The following is a 13,158-nucleotide window of genomic DNA, read 5'->3' on the forward strand; positions in this document are numbered from 1 at the left end:
CATAAAGTGGAGGCATCAATTTCTAGTTGCGTGGCATTTCCGTTACGTGAGTCACGGCGGAGGCACGTTCGGACAACGCTAGACCACTAACATACTAAAACAGCCTCGGAAAGGTTATTTTTATTTTCCGAGAAGCGATCGCCTCGACTCCGCTTTGAATTACGATGAGAACTTGTTGCTTTAACATTTGCATAGCCACATACTTGTAATATTTAATGTTAAAAGTATCCGATTGATTTGAATTTCAATTTGAGTAGGGATTTTTGATAAAATAAAAAAAAATAGCTTTAAGTTATAGTTACAGAAATATTTAGAATTTCAATATTCTTTGATTATATCAAAATAAAATATGTACTTTTAAGTTATTAAATGTCGTAACCGTTGACCGTTACAGTGCAATGCAGTGGACGCATTCTCTGGGGAGCGTACTTCAACATTTTAAAATACATGCACGGAACCATGACAAAATATATCGGGAGTCCGAACTTAAAAACTATTAGTTACGTATAACCTTGAAAAATGTTATACGTAACTAATAGTTTTTAATGAAACCTACATAAATAATATTTTATATAATCACCACAAATCAGATGTTACATTTATATATTAATTGCAAAAGTCCGGAAATGTTATCCTAAAAAACTACAAACAGAACAATCAAAATTATGCGTAATAATGTAATCATTTATTACACATTTGGTCTTTTGTTGAGTGTCCTTGTAGCGTTTCCGTCGTGTCCACGCTCGCTCAACAGTTGGGCGCTAGGCGCTGGGAGTTGGGTACTGGTGTAACCCGACACACACCGCACCCTCGTCTCGCCTCGCGCTTTCTGCCTTATTGGTTAGGGAAACCTTTTTTTTACTTCGAAGGCATTATTTTCAATTTATAAGAAAGCCATACAAGTAAACATCGCGTGAGGGATGTGATCAAAATTAAAACAATTACTAAATGGTCAAGTGCTTTCGCAATTTAGTAAATTTAATTCCTCTCTTACCGTATAGTCTACTGTACTGCGTTAGTTGAAAACACTGTTATCACCAGTTATTTTGGACCTAGATGAGTATTCCAAAGTTGAGATAACAATAATATTCGAATACCGCTTGATTTTACTTCTATTTTCAATGCAATTAGTCTAAAACGTTTTGAGACATTGGCTTCAGTGTTTGTCTTTCGATTAAACAAACAAACATCTTAGCATCGTTCAAAAGCGATGGAATTACGGTTAATACAGCATGTTATTGCTTTCATGAAACTTTGGTGTTTGTACTGGATCGCTTTTGTTGGTTGCGTTCAAACCCCTCAATGAATGTTAATTGTTCAGATCTGATTTACAATGCGTTAATTGTGGGGTTCAGTGTCCGTTAATAGCAGCTGTACATATCGTTTAAGAGAAAATATAAATTAAAGTGCGCTCTCTTGACTTTCGCTTTGCTCTTAATAATAAAAATATTATGTCTGTTTACAGTTTTGAAGTAAAAGTGTGACGTAGTGTCTTGTTCTTTGAAAGTTTTAATTGTTTTTAATAAGTGGCTCTAGCAATTGCAGGAAGAGTAACGGTGTTCTATGTATTTATGTCTTGGTGCTTTTATTAGACTCATATTCGTTTAATGTATAAGGAACTTGTTTTGGCATTAACAGGAACTATTCAAGCTGCATTTCGATCTCCGGCTTCAAATATAATTCGATTGAAGATTGCAATTTACCGTGATAACTACTCTAACACACATTTGAATGGAATAGTTACCCCATGCTGGTGATGGTACAAAAATACATTTATTATGTTTATTTAATTATTATTATTTAGTACTCTATTTATTTTAATGAATTAGTATTGTATTTTCTTAAGTTGTACAAAAAATTAATAAATAAGCAACTACTATAACTGTGTCCCATCGCCTTTTAATGTGACTAAATTAAATAGGCACACGTTAACGTCACTACATATAATTATGCATAAGGCGGTTTTAATATCATCATGCGACTCGACGAGCTGGTTATTTTACATGATGGTAAGTGATATAGATAATGGGATAACATATTTTCTTCATAGATTACTTTTAAGATTGCGGTACCAGTCGTACTCATTGTAAAAGGAATTTTACATAGAGTTCATATAAGGTATGGGAAAGTGGTGAGGTTCTTTCGTTTATCCGTATTGAAGTTAATATTAAATCAAAAATAAATATAATTAAATGTGTGTTGGTCTTCGAGTACAACATTTTAAATATGAACCACGTACCCTGACCTGCATGTTCAATTTTAAAATATTAGTATACTAGAGTACTGTTTTTTTTTAAACTGTCAAAAAGTGAAGAATTTTAATTTGAGTGAAAATACATATTAAATATTTAAATAGTTAACTTTATTAGACTTTAGTTTTATAGAACTATTTTTCGCTTTTGTTCAGTGTTATCAAACTCGCGAGCTTACCTGTATATATTCGCAATAATCAGATACATTACGGAGAACTGTATAAGTGAAAAACTCTATACTCTTTCGCTTATCCAGGTTCGATTGCATACCAGTAAAATAAACAAACAAAATTCAATAACAACACACTAGAACCAACAGTCAGGTTAGTAACTAGGTTTCGTTAGTGAAAAGTAAAAAGTAAATTCGAATAGTTGGTTCCAAACAGATTGGTAATTAAACGGCGGCGTAGCGTTTCGTCAATATTGAAACATAAATCGAGTCGAGTCTAATAACTGATAAAGAATTGACAATAAACGAACAAAATAACACAATAAATTATTGATTTTGATCCATCCTGTTACTTTGTTTAGATATCCCTACAGATTAATCTATGCCCCAGTCAATTTGCACTAATCATCAATGAAGATAAATAATTCAATCGATTGCTATGCGGAAATAATAAAGTTCAGATGTGAGAGGCTGATGCTATCATTAGGTATCTCTATTATTAGTTTGCATTTATATAGTGAAAGGTCTTTCTAAGTAAAAGAAACTGCTAATGCAGTTTAAAAAAGTATACTATGTAGGTAATCCAATGAACTTAGCCCAAGAATATAATACATCCTTTATCTATAAAAATTAAGCTTGATTTTATTATGACGTCAATACAGGTGGTTACAACTTTAGGAAGTTAGATACTCACATTTAAAATAAAACAATTCTTGTCACAATTAACAGAATGGACGTGCTGATATTAAGTTTACTAGTACATCAATAAGGAAGTCATATAGGAGACGTGTTGGTGGCATTTTGTTGATCACAAGTAAACACTGAGAAAGCACCTTCACCTTTTCACATCGAAAAAGTATATTATCTTCCATAAATTTTAAAACATTTTCTTAATTCTTAAAAATACCAATGAAATTACTAATTATTATTAATTGAAGTCTGAATGATGATGGAATGTCGACGTCCCATTTCCTAAGTCTTTGGCCTCTTAACGTAAGTGGTATTTGAAACTCTCATGACTTCATTTCGCATTGTATTCCGCAATCACTTGACACATTAGCAATGGACACAGCATAACTATATTATTCCACAGCCGAAACATGTGTACCAAAACATATCATACTTTGAACATGTTTTCATAAAAAAAACACGCCTTGGCTTATTCAAAAGCCTTGGTCCTGAATTCTAGAATGTATTTCTTTTGAGGGTTTTTCCCAAAAACGCGTGAAGGTATCATGCTGGAATTTATTGAATCAATCATTTAAATTTAGAATTTGCCTCAAAAGTAATAGTTGTTTGTTTTAATAGTGTGTTATGTCAGCGCCTTGGTACCATCCCCGATAGTACCAAAAGTCAATACATATCTATGTACCCATGAACACCGCGGAAATATTGTAAATGAATAGACATGTAACTAATAGCTTGAGGATTTTAGGCTTTGCATTAGATGGTATTAATTAATTATAGTAGGAGAAATAAACGCTCTACTGAGACAGCGAAAGATTTCAACAAAATTGGGATTGTAAAATTGAATACATTCAAGATATTAAATTTAAATTGCTACCTTTGTCACACTCATTATTTTGTAACATGCACTAGGAAGGGAAGTCATTGTCTCTTTAAATACCGATTAACTTAAAGAGCCAAGGCGATATTGACTGTAATAATAAAAATCGTAAGGTGGTTAAGTAAATCTTTTCGTGTAAAATTTTTATAAAGAATGAATCAAGTATAATGTTATCAGCAATGTAACAATGCAAGCCCTACAATCCCTAAGCCGGTCGTCCAACGGCACTTGTACATAATGCAGGACCGCGCAACGACCGGTCTTTGGAATTCAAAAGCGAACAAAACTCACCGCAGCTAAACTATCGATACTCTAATCTAATTAATAGTTTTTTTGTTTAATATAATATGGAAATAATAATTCTTTTATCTTTTATATAAACAAAGAACAGTATGTTGTTTGTTTCATATTTTTGGCAATTTCAAACTATTTATTTATATACTTATTCTGAATTCAGGTTCTTGTAATGATGCTTATTAAAATATACGTACAGGAATATTTTTAGATACCGATGCGAAAAAGAGATTTTGATTTAATTTTTAATGTATTCGAGATGCAAGAAAATGCACAAATCCCCAGACGGCAATAAAGTTTGCGCAATACTGCTCGACCTCTGAAAGTCACCCAATTGACAACCTAAGAAGGGCTCTAGGAAAATTCCAACGGCAATAAAAAAAAATCAATTACCAATCCTGTTAGAGACAATTTTAAATAATAAATTAAAATTTTAAAATTTTTGCATGGTTGTAGCAAATAATTAAAGTTTTATTGCGTTCATCCAACTAATTAGTTCTGGGTGGTTTATATTTAGCGTAGAGAATCTTTATGACTTTAGTAAAAAATAAAACAAAAATAGAATGTCACCATCTGCAAGACGATGACAGATTGCAAACTCATGACGCAAGAGAACAAGGATTCTTTGCTCGCTTCACACGATGCACTGAAAGTATTTTTTGGCCAGACACTTGATCGTCTGGTAGTTCTAATCCCCGGCTGCATAAATTTTTTAAATTAATATGTTTGAAGACAAGGTTTTTTCTTTTTTTTCAGAATCATAATTTTAATAGTCCCCATCGTAGTCCGTATGAAAGAAAATAAAAACTTCTGGAATAATATTGAAATAGAACTTTACTTGTACATTAAGTAATACGGATATTATATTATAACAAAAACAATGAAGGCCAATTTAAGCGAAAAGAGAAATGCTTTTATAGTTTACGCGGGCAAAAGAAAATCCTTAAAAATAAATTGAGCGGGCAAACTGGCGCTGGGAGAGAAATGTACTTGCTCGTACTGTTATTAGCTTCATTTTATTAAGAAAAGGCGAAACTGTTTAAGATAAAAATAATTTCGGTAGAAAAAACGCAAAATGCAAATTGAAAATATTAAGATACGTATCTACATTAAGTTGGCTAAGCGAATGTAACTTTGTCCAGCTGAAAATGACGCTGCCTCATAAAACATTTGTCGATGTACTGGTTGTGAAAAAAAAAATTATATTGTCCAAAGTATTTGTTACGTTTCTATTTTCTTTTTATACATTCATCATCAATCTGCCTCTATCTACGGAATATTTATCCATGGATGGCATGGACTTTATCAACCGTCACACCTGAATTCACTACCTTTTTACGCATATCCTCTGTCGCACAATCCATCCATACTTTCTCCGGTGTACCTCTACCTTTATAACCATCCATATTCAATCTCATACATACATTACAATTTATAATAACCCTTTAACTATAACCAACAAATACAATTTTGTCGCCATCAGTAAAAGGTACAACGAAATTAGGTTGTTAAAACTTTAACTTTAATGACGTTTAGACCCTTAAGGGCTTCTCCTTTATTGCTCTTATAATTTCTCTTGTAGCTAACGAACTGTAACTCAAGTGACTGGGTTGTAAATAAACTTCTATAGAATGTTCGTAAAAAGTATTATACATACTTGATACATTGGTGTACAATTTTAATGCAAACATAATACTCATTTTTCTTGTTATTTTATCTATTTATATCAAATAAATGTATGACACCAAAAATATAATCTATAAATATACACAGGTAACCCCAGTCAACACACATATGTTCATATAAGCGTGTTTCTAAGTGAACGGTTAGGTGGGTCATTTAGCTTTATAGACCAGGGTCAGGTAACGCTTATTCAATCTTTAGTGAAATACCCCTATTTAGCTAAATTAGAATTGATCGGCATTGTAAAAGTAAGAAAAATTAAAATTTCCATCGGTAATCAAATTAAGATAGTCGATAGGACAGTTTTGGGTGTAACACGAAAAGACTCTTAGGACCCAATGGGTGATCCTTTGTTTAGCCGCGAGCCGCGGCCGGACGGCAGCACGAACACGAGTAAAAATAGAAATTAATCGATCCTTCCATTCGTGTCACTTGCTCGCAACCTCATCAGGAGCCGCGCAACGGGAACTTTAGTTTTTTCCATTCCACTAAGATGGTCATAGTCCCGTTTTAAACGACTCCCGTTGTCGTGTACGGCGTCTTGTCCTACCATAATTAATGGCAAACTTGACGTATTATGTTGCTTATTTTATTAAAAGCGTGCTACATTCCTGACAATGTGACAGTGTAAACTGAACAAAATGTTACCAATTTTATCACGTCAGACTAAGCAGATTTATTACAAAACTCAATTCTATAACTTCAAAGAAGAGTGACGTGGATTAAATTAATCAAAAACAATTTTGAAAGTACATAAACAAGTTACGTTTATTAATAAAATATTTTCAGCTTCGATAGTGTGTTAAAAATAAAGTTATAAAAACTAAATAAAAGTTATAACTAACATTTTTAGTTCATGTTACCCCATATTGTAGTGTAAAATGAAATTTAATCGTAAATGTATTGATCAAAAATAATATGTCGCAAAGGTTAAATCTTCGAAACTTTTAAGAAATCTTCAAGTACTTTCTTCAAAATTATTTTAGAATGTTTCGAAACAGGTGTATGAAGTTAATTACATATAAAGTGATTTAAGAATCAACTTTTAGCATTGAAACTAAAAGAGCAATAAGAACTCTGCAATACGCAGTTCAGAACGTATTACCCGATATGTATTTGCTATAAAATTTTGAAAATCGTTCGCACGTGCCAACATACTCGAGTTACGTCGTAATAATTTTTTATGACAAAGTTCAAAAATTAATTTATAAGTACAAGTATTTGCGATAGTTTTTTCTAGTTATAGGCATAAACATAAACATTGTGAAATAATATTTATTGCGTCATCAGTATTTTGATTAGCAGCAAAATCTTCTGAGCTCGGATTGGATTTCAAAAGATGTAAACGGCAATGAACTCATCCTGTCACGTAGGTTGGCCCTTGTGAAATTTGGATTTGGGCCATTTAATGTTTATCACCTCACGGTGGTCATAAGAGCTTTGGGTGTGGTTTGGTTTATATGCTTAACTATTCCTGGACACGAAACTGCCTTTAAATATACAACAAAGATACATGTGATTACATTTAACATTTAAAATTTTAATAAAAATAGCAATATTGCCCTAGATATTGTTAGAAACAGTAAAAATACAAAAAAGAAAGAACAAAATGTATTAGGGTCCATCGTTTTAGCATATTCAAGCATAAAAAGCGCGAGAGGAAACACTAAGTTGAAATAAAAGTCTGGTAAAAGTTACGTTACGCTCCCATTGCTGAATTTCATTGATATTGTATGGAAATACTCACGAACAATAACGAATTGGTCTGTTCTGGCTTCGATATTATCTAAATCCAGCCATGCACTGTGCCAAGACGTTATCCTGCTTTACAAACGGATGTATCGGATATTTTTAAGTAAAATGATTATCAGTTAACACAGTCTGCTCTTTTGTTTTTTATTTATACCAGTTCTAGTATAAATCTTGACCTATTTTTTTATCATACTTGCGTAAGACATGCATTTAACCTCTAGTCCTTATTTGTATACAATTGTACTTATAATTATGTTGCTGTTTGGTTACAGGAAAAATGAAGAAATTAAATTACATTGCACTACAGAAGATACTAGGTGAAAAATTCCTTAATGTGTTTATTAAACATGTAAATATATTAGCTATTATGGTACTGATATACCTTAAGTTCATTAATCAAAATGTTCATTTAATAAAGTCAAAGTAAATGAAGTCACGCTTAGACTATAGTTTAATGTTAAAAGTTAGTAATTAAGTTAAGCGAGTTCAATAAGTTTTTACTGCTACATATGTAATTTAAAATGACAGCAAAAGATTATATTTGCCTCTAATGAAGATTAAAAAAATAATTAAAAAGTTAGTAAATTGCATGTATATCCATAGACACGTTCTTTGTTTTAAGGATGTTCTCTCAATCCATTGACAACGAAGTTATCTTTGGCTACCAATATCAATTGTCAGTATTTTATACATAAGTCCTTACCTAGTATTATCTGACGTAAATTTCTATGACATTGCCATGATACACTACATTCATAATGTAACACTTTAACGGTTACCATGTGAACAAATAACTCTTCAGTTCATGAAATATAATAGCAAAGTAAACGACACGTGACCTGGCTATGCCATTAAATAATGAACTGGGGCAGTTTATTTTTCTGCTTATGATAGAAAATATTTAATTCGTATTACCATAGCCAGGCAATGAATAGCGTATTCATAAATTGATAACTTTGAATTGACTTTCAGTTGTATTTTAAAAAATATGAAATATTTTAAAATAAATGTATTAATAAAAGCAGTGACTTATTAAATAAAACTGTTTAACTTAACTCACATATTCCTGTAACCTTACGTGAAAACTTTGAGGTTTTCTTCGATTGATTTGTTTTAAATAATATAGAAGGGGTAGTCCGCTTGTAGCGAACGGGACTCTGGATTATTTCCGAAACGTCGTGTCGACTTCCGAAAGCAGTCACTGGGGAAATGTAACGATACTAGCAAGCTATCGTTCTTGTCCAAATTGTTGTCTATTTCATTGGACCTCTACTTCCCGCTATTATTAAACTAAATTGATTTCGACATACTAATTCTATAGGGATTTCCTTACTATCGTCATAGTCGTCGGAAGATGACTTTATCGAGTTGCACAGAGCCTATTCCAATAGGTCACCCCCAGGTGACTAGATATTAGTCAACAACGCTGGCCAATTACGGGTTCGTAATTATGTTGTCTACAAAATCTGGAACCCGTTATTAATACAGGAGAGTTTAGTTAGACAGTAAAAGTGTATTATATCCTCCTTACTTATATTGGTTTAGATATAAAAACGCAACAATAAAAAGCGTTCCCTGCAATAATTTCACGGCTTTATCGTTTCCCGGTGTAAACCGCTCATTACTTAAAACGGATATCCTACCCCACACCCCAGATATTCCTCATCCTGAATGATTAACGAAATACTTTTGAATAAACACAGAAGATAACATATAAATGATATACTAGAGTAAAAATATTTATCGCAATTTCCCTTCAATTATCTAAACAAAAGTAGTAAATACAATCCTTAAGGTAAAATGATGCTTCTATCGCCAAATTACAGTAATTTGTAGAATAATTATTTCAATCATGGCTTATAGAATATAACAAAAGTATCTTTGTTTTACTAACAAACTAGTAGATTAATGTTTCTTAGATTCTCAAGATATTTTGTTACATACTATAATAAAAAAGAAATAAATATACTGCAGTACATTATGTGTGCAAATGTCACAAAGCCGCCTGTTGCGTAAGTACATTTGACACAGTTTAAACTAAAAACTGTGAAAGCAGCGAGATACGGTTTAGTGATTCCTAATTACTGCTCACGGTCGCACACAGTATAACACTTAACGTTTTAACAACTAAACAAATTGCGCAACTTAAAGATTTTCTTATCACAAGAAGATTTGACGAACACACTCTTGAAAACACGAGTTCTAAAGTATACTAAATAATTGTCATTAATCATACAGAGTCTACTTTTGTTTACCACAATTGACGAAAAACTTTATAATAAGCTTAGTTACTGTTTATAATCTTATTATCTTTCTTCTTTGTGCAAATTGTTGTTTTTTTCTAACAAAATTATTAAATTTCCGTTACTTTTAATAAGATTTTTTACGATGATTACTAATTTCCAAGAAGACTTGTTTATTTAATTAGAACGAGGGTAGGGGTCAGAGTTTATCGACTGCGTAGGTTCATGAGAAATTATTAACATTTTGGATAGCAAGAAAGTTAAAAACAAAACACTAATAATGGAATATAAGGTTGGTGGTGCTTTAAGATTGTACTGAATCTGATATTGTGGGTACGCGTCATTGGGTGTATTTACCCGGGTCGCAACATGCTTCAATATTAATAACTCCATAGAGAGCTACAGCAGCTGCTTCAACCTGGCGGCGTGCGGAGTCACAGTGCAGCCTTTATGACGATGTTTACCGCCGCCGACGTTACCTTGCTCATGCACTCCTTTTGCGCCTTAAGAAAGAACTTTCATACAAACTTCCTAAATTATGCCCAGACTTATTACTCGTTTTGTTCATTATTTTCCACAGGATATCACCATGTATATTATTTATTTATAGTCACATCGTTACAATACTTATGACGTTGTTTTTAAGCTTAATAATATGAACAGGGATTTTAATTTCTTTACTTATCATGTGAATATGTGTAATTGTTATCCAGTGTATTCAAATAATATTTGTAATACACAAGGAGATGTCGGTATAGAAGCGCTAGTCCGCTACAGGATGTATTCGAAATGTGCCTCGAGTGGTTCTCGTGCGTGCTCGTGAATGCATTTCTGTGAGGCCGCTTGTACGCCCGTCCTCGTCCTCGAACACTGAAAGAGTTATTCAGTCATAAAGTCGTCTCATATTTTACCCGACCCGTGTACAACGGACTTGAGAATAAATTATGTATCCACAATCGACATTTTTTCTGCATGTTCATAATCTTTTTATATTTTTTATGTGGATAATTAAATATCAACACGTTATGATTCATAATTGAATATATTACGATCGATGCAAAGTTGTGAAATACGAAATAATCATTGATGTTATTTCTTACCTTTATGCAACGATAAGAATAGCGTCTTACTAATGTTATAAATGCGAAAGTTTAGATGGATGCATGAATGTTAGAAGGTAAATCCAAAACGGCTAAATAAATATTGGCATGGCTATAGAACATAGTCTAGAAGAACACAGGCTACTAATAACTTTTTTTTTTTAATTAAGCGCGGACGTAGTCAGCTAGTACTTCAATAACACTAATAAATATGACATCCAGAGTAACAATGTCGTTCGGTAGGATTCGAGAGTAAATACTCTGTACGTGAAGTCACCGACATGCACTGGTTATAAAAACAAAGAAGTTTTATATTACGTTAGCCGCTACTGTAAATATCGTATTGAGATCCGTTTCGCTTGGCTAAAGTTCCCATCGTTGTACACAAGAACAAAATGCATTTAAGAGCCCGATTCTGTTATAATGTCAGTTCGCGTTCCGTTTCATGCCACTTAATGGGTTTATGTTAAAAGTTTTACAGTTAAAGCTAAAAGTTTATAAATATATTATCGATTCTTTATCGATTTACAAACCAATAAATTTAATTTTTGGATACCATTAGTGTATATTTTAATTTCTTCTAGTATAACATAATTTTAAATAAATTATGTTGCGTTTAGAGTCGATTATCCTTTGCAATTTAGATACGTCTGTGCATAAGCAAGCAAACTGAACCGTAATTGGTAATTGAATATTTTAGATCCACTCTAAGTTAGCTAACTTCATTATGGTGCTAAATTGTCTGTTCTTGTATGTTTCTATAAATTATCATATCCCGCGAGTTTCTCTTGTATTTTTACGAGTTATGATACGCAAAACATGGTTTTATGATAGTTTTTTTTAATTGATTACATTATTAATACATTTTGAACATTATAACGAATTTGAACTGGACTTTTTGGATCTGAATTTTTATTTTTGCTAAATCGTTAAAGCTAACTTTTGTTATGTTACATTTCATGGTAAACGAATGTTTTTACACACTAAGTGATTAAATAATACAGTCTAGTACAATATTATCAGATCCTAAAAAACTTACTTTAAATTACTTTCGAACAATGAAATGATAGAGATATTATGTTACCTCAACATATATTAATTTCATTTAACTTAATTTACCTCTCGTATTTAAATAAAGAATGTCATTTAAGTTGTAGAATTTGTATGTATTAAGAATGATCACTCACTTGATATAATATAATAATTTTTAGTTACATGTCTATATATATATATGTAAAGAAATCATTTGAGGTATTAAACAAATACGTTTCATTATTGATTTATTTTAAAGTACCGTCAGATATTTATACAAAATTAATTTTATTTACTAATTTATTACATAAATAGAGAATATATAATAGTAATATGATTAGTTACAAAATATCAATATCGACTTACCTGAAGTTTCTGAGGCAGTTACAATTTGAATCAAAAAATATGTTGTTAACAGGAACCCAAGAAATTTCCTTGAATACATCTTTAGTAATCGTTCTAATTCTTCCATAACCCGATGTAAAGTATTTGCTCACCACTTAGAATTGCACATTGCTTATTGTTTCTAAACTTGTTTCATGACAAAAATATATATTACTTAAATAGATACTTAAACAAAGCTGCATTTTTGAACTGGTTGCTAGGATTTAACTCTCACAACATAACACCTGTGTGATTTGCGCGATTCCAAACGGCACGAAGGTACGAAAGTTCACTCAACTTTATGGGCCCTATAAAGTAGTTTTAAAAAGTTCATGTTCATAACTTAACGTTAACTTAATCACATTCAAACTCACGGTTATAGAAGAAAATAATAACATAACTTCTTTTTATAATTTTGTTAACATTTAAAAACTTTGAAAGTTCTTCAAACTTTATTTCACAATCACTTGTTATTCACTCGTCGGACTTGAGCGGGACGCGTGCGTACGTACGAACTAGCGAGTTCAGTCGCACATAGTGTGACCAGAATGTAACTTAAAAATTCTGCTAAATTGTACTTGTCACATCAGTTCTAAAATTATGCTTTAAGTAATATCATAATCATTAGAATAATCAAAAAAGATATAATTTTATAACGTATAAAAATGGAAAAAGAACAAAT

General features: G+C 31.8%; 1 protein-coding gene and 1 long non-coding RNA gene across 3 annotated transcripts in view; both read right to left on the reverse strand.

The window, feature by feature from the left end:
- Nucleotides 1-12,995, reverse strand: part of sdk (sidekick cell adhesion molecule) — a 39,220-nt gene extending 26,225 nt beyond the window's left edge. The window contains exon 1 of one of the 2 annotated variants that reach the window (XM_013326773.1): nucleotides 12,464-12,995. In XM_013326773.1, the coding sequence (XP_013182227.1) occupies nucleotides 12,464-12,564 (101 nt within the window). In that variant the 5' untranslated portion in view covers nucleotides 12,565-12,995. Of the gene's footprint in view, nucleotides 1-12,458 lie in introns of both variants that reach the window. The other variant, XM_013326772.1, reaches the window with a different exon arrangement.
- On the reverse strand, nucleotides 10,197-11,138 carry LOC106128406 (uncharacterized). Its single transcript, XR_001228447.1, has 2 exons — nucleotides 11,061-11,138; nucleotides 10,197-10,830 (listed from the first exon to the last, which is right to left on the reverse strand). It is a non-coding gene; the product is annotated as an uncharacterized LOC106128406 (long non-coding RNA).
- Nucleotides 12,996-13,158: the final 163 nt, after the last annotated feature.

Source organism: Papilio xuthus, unplaced genomic scaffold, assembly GCF_000836235.2.
Source record: "Papilio xuthus unplaced genomic scaffold, Pxut_1.1 DF828780.1, whole genome shotgun sequence".
NCBI classification, from domain to species: domain Eukaryota; kingdom Metazoa; phylum Arthropoda; class Insecta; order Lepidoptera; family Papilionidae; genus Papilio; species Papilio xuthus.